Source organism: Juglans regia, unplaced genomic scaffold (genome assembly GCF_001411555.2).
Source record: "Juglans regia cultivar Chandler unplaced genomic scaffold, Walnut 2.0 Scaffold_93, whole genome shotgun sequence".
NCBI lineage: Eukaryota > Viridiplantae > Streptophyta > Magnoliopsida > Fagales > Juglandaceae > Juglans > Juglans regia.
Genome location: NW_023364301.1, coordinates 6,050 through 10,265, shown reverse-complemented (window position 1 = coordinate 10,265; position 4,216 = coordinate 6,050). Strand labels below are relative to the sequence as shown.

Here is a 4,216-nt window from a genome sequence, read left to right as displayed (position 1 = left end):
ATCCATGTTGATACTGGTCATATGGTTATCAACTCGTACCCCACGTCTTTGATCCCCCACATCAAACCAGTCACACATGAACAAGTACACCCGACGCCGCCCCATGTAGTGTAACTCCACGATGTCATTAATAACACCGTAGAAGTCAACATTATTAGTACTTTCGTCACCAGTTACCAATACCCCTGAATTTTGTGTACGCCGTCGAAGTTCACGTTGCTTCGTATGGAACCTCTTGCCATTTATAATGCAAGCAGCATAGGATGCAACATAACGTTCAGGACCACAAGCTAACGCATACAGATCAGCAGTCACATCAAGTGGGTTGGTGATACGCTGCTCCTGAACCTACAACAATATTGAAGCTTAGGTAATCACTTATAGTTTCTACTACATAATCGGGAAGATTCAGGTTCAACTAACTAGGGAGGGAGCAAGCTAGCTTACACGTTGCTTGAACCAAGATGGAAACTCAGTTTGATGCTTTTGATTGGTATGGTTTGGACTATGCACATTACACTTCTCGTAGTGCTCCCTGCATTTGGAGAACACAAAAGCGTCCAAGCAATACACGTAAGTTACGTGTTGGGCATACAACAAATAAATGGGTTGTCCCCAAAAAGCCATAAGAAAATAATTAATCACTTTATACATAATGGATGCTTACTTTAGGTAGGATGCAATCTCATCGCAGTTGTTGAGGACGTACCAGGTGGCTTCCGTAAAGAGTTTATTTGATAATTGCAAGTTTAAAGCCATACCAATGGGTCGAACTTTTTGGTTGAAAATCTTGAATCCATCTATATTCTCCGCTTCTCCACCATCAACATTGCGATCCATTCGAGTAAACTTCGTCTCAATATCTTGGAGATACATTGAGCAAAAAGTCAAGCATTCGATGTGAATGTAGGCTTCGGCTATTGAGCCTTCTGGGCGGGCTTTATTCTTAACATACTTCTTGAACTTGCCGAGATACCTCTCAAATGGATACATCCACCTGTATTGTACTGGACCTCCAAGTATGGCCTCACGGGGTAAGTGGACAGCTAGGTGGACCATGATATCGAAAAAAGAAGGGGGAAATATCATCTCCAATTTGCATAGGATTGTGATGATATCAGTTTGGAGTTGGGATAGACGGTTAACATCTAGGGTTCGGGCACACAACTCCTTGAAGAAAGTGCTCAATTCAATCAAGGCCAAGGCAATATCACTTCGTAAATACCCCCCAACAGCAATAGGGAGTAGTCTTTGCATGAAAACATGACAGTCGTGACTTTTCAATCCCGAAATTTTGCAATCACGTATAGAAACACAACGCGAGATATTGGAAGCGAAACCATCTGGGAATTTCACATCAGCCAACCATTCACAAAATTTATTCCTTTCATCACCGTGTAATGTGTACAATGCATGTGGCATTGTAACACGTTCACCTTCATACTTCAAGTGTAATTCTTTTCTGTAACCCAAAATCTCCAAATCACGTCGAGAATTGATGTTATCCTTAGTTTTACCAGGAACATTCATTAAAGTCCACAAGATGTTATCAAAAATATTCTTCTCAATATGCATGACATCTAGATTATGTCGAAGACGCAGGGTTGCCCAATACGGTAGTTTGAAAAATATGCTATACTTTGTCCAGTTCAACTCTTCAGCAGTACGTTTTCTCTTTCGACGTGCTTTACCAAATTGCACGTCCCCAAGCATCTGTAGTTGAGCTAAAACATCAACTCCTTCTAAAACACTTGGTAGCATGCGATGATCTTCTTTACCATTGAACAAATGTTTTCTCCTTCTCCACATGTGATCTGGCGGCAAGAAGCGACGATGTCCCATATAACAATGTTTCCTACCATACTTCAACCAATTGGAGTCTGTGCCCTCATTACAGGATGGACATGCCAATTTTCCTTTTGTCGACCAGCCAGAAAGATTCCCGTAAGCAGGGAAGTCATTAATTGTCCACATTAAAGCAGCATGCAACATGAATGTTTCCTTTGTGGAGGCATCAAACGTAGGTATCCCATGTTCCCAAAATTCAATCAATTCATCTAGCAACGGTTGCAAGTATACATCGATGTCATTACCTGCAGATTTTGGCCCAGGAATAATGAGGGATGTCATGAAGAACTGATCTTTCATGCACAACCAGGGCGGCAAGTTATACGGGACTAGGATTACTGGCCAAATGCTATACGGTTTAGCCATATTGTTGAAGGGATTGAAACCATCACTTGCCATCCCAAGCCTTACATTGCGAGCATCCTGAGCGAACCAACTATGTTCTTCATCAAATCTCTTCCAGGACTCTGAGTCTGCAGGATGTCTCATAGTAGCCTGATCAGTCAGCCGTTGTTCTTTATGCCATCTCATATCACCTGCTATCTTTGCAGACATGAAGAGACGTTGCAATCTTGGCTTCAAAGGAAAATGCCGCAACACTTTTTGAGGGATAAGACGTGCCTTATGAGTATTAGGCACCCACCTTGAAGCCTTACAGGTAGGACATTCATTAAGATAAGCATTTTCCTTCCAAAACAGGATGCAGTCATTGGGACATGCATGAATTTTGTGATAGTTGAAACCCAGACTCCGCTCCATTGACCTTGACTCCTCATATGACTGTGGAAGTTCTGCATCGGGAAAGGCAGCCCGCAACAAGTTAAGTAGCATATCAAACGACTTTATTGACCATCCACCCAGTGTCTTAATGTGTAACAACTTCACAATGAATGATAGTTTTGAGAACTTTGTACAGCCAGGAAGAAGTGGACGTCGGGCATCCTCTAGTAGCTGATCGAAAGATGAACTTGAGGAGGGATCATCTAGTATTGATCCACTAGTTGGTAATGGATCTGTATGATCTTGGGGCACATCAACGAATGTGCCTGACCGGATGTCATCTAACATATGGACCATGTCATCAATGTACTCGTCAGCACCATCTCTTTCACTATCTTCGTCGTCGGCATTGAAACTTCGTGTTTCCTCCTCCCCATGAAATATCCAATGGGTATAATTTGGATTGATCCCTTTGATGTACAAGTGACTCTCCACTTCAAATATAGGCAAGAAGAACATATTACGGCATTCACGGCATGGACACCGAATGCGATCAATTCCTCAGGAGTGGTTTCTAGCTAGGGTCAGGAAAGTGTTAACCCCCTCGGCGTATGCAGGTGAACGAAGCCTATCGGGCAAGTTCATCCAACTTTTGTCCAACTAAAAAGGTGAAAAACAGCATGTTAGAAAGAATGATAACTTTTAGCTATATGGAGGATGGGTAAGGAGTTTGATAAAGTGCATTGATGAGGAAAAGTTTACTCCGAAGTCAAAGTTATTTGCATGTGAAAAACAAGAGAAAATGGAGTAAACGATACTCACCGGATTTGTCATGAAGATCGTTGTGGAGTGGTAGTGGTGAATAGTTGATTGTGTTTATTCTGGGAGTGGTGAAGTGCTGTAGAAAATATGTCATAATGTTAAACATAGTCATATATGTGAACATTGTTGGTATAGGGCAGAACGAAGGTGGATATAAAGATGCTAACTAGATGGTACAGATACAGAAGAGTTGGACATATTTTGAAGGTTAGGGCAGCGTGTAGATGGCATGCTTGAATATTATCGTTACTTGTAAGGAAAAGCGGTACCCCAAGTTATGCTTGATACAATGATGTGTTGTTTAATGACTACTGTAGGTATAATCATTAAAAGATGAGTGTGAGTTCATGGTGGCCTTTTCCCCGCCTTGATCAAAACTAAGCAATGAGGGTTTGAGGTACCAGTCACATTAGACTAGTGTGAATAACTTTGGAGTTACCGCTTTGACCAAGGAATAAAAAAAGGATTATTATAATGGTGCATTTTAGTCTTGAGTGGGAAAAGAAAGACGTCTAGAGTAAGATAGAAGCTAGACTATAAATTGCCATTGAGACCAATAACCTATTGGCCACACGTTCAATAATGCTACAGTAAGGTTAGGAAGACTTAATACTCATCTTTTGTTATTCATCATCCACTATTAAACTTCTAAAAACAACAATATGTCCATAATACTTGGAATTTCCTTCCAATTAATGCAATTGGACTCACCAATTGTTTGAGAAGTTTAATGATACCCCCTCGAAATAACCTTGACTCACCAACTTACAATGTAATTATACCAGTTAAGTGTTGGACTTAAAAATATGAGTATCAAAAAACTAAT

The 4,216-nt window shown here is 40.9% G+C and overlaps 1 protein-coding gene across 1 annotated transcript; it reads right to left on the bottom strand.

Moving 5' to 3' along the window:
• Positions 1-663: 663 nt before the first annotated feature.
• Positions 664-3,087, bottom strand: LOC108981517. Its single transcript, XM_035687257.1, has 2 exons — positions 2,505-3,087; positions 664-2,384 (listed from the first exon to the last, which is right to left on the bottom strand). Exons 1-2 carry the CDS (start codon positions 3,085-3,087, stop codon positions 664-666), a joined length of 2,304 nt encoding a protein of 767 aa, XP_035543150.1.
• Between the last annotated feature and the right edge of the window lie 1,129 nt (positions 3,088-4,216).

Excerpts from the sequence above, each read along its gene's own strand:
- LOC108981517 (XM_035687257.1), bottom strand. The coding sequence starts at position 3,087 with ATGTTCTTCTTGCCTATATTTGAAGTGGAGAGTCACTTGTACATCAAA. Across the intron at positions 2,385-2,504 it reads TCTTAATGAATGTCCTACCT|GTGATATGAGATGGCATAAA; the intron begins GTAAGGCTTCAA and ends CAAAGATAGCAG.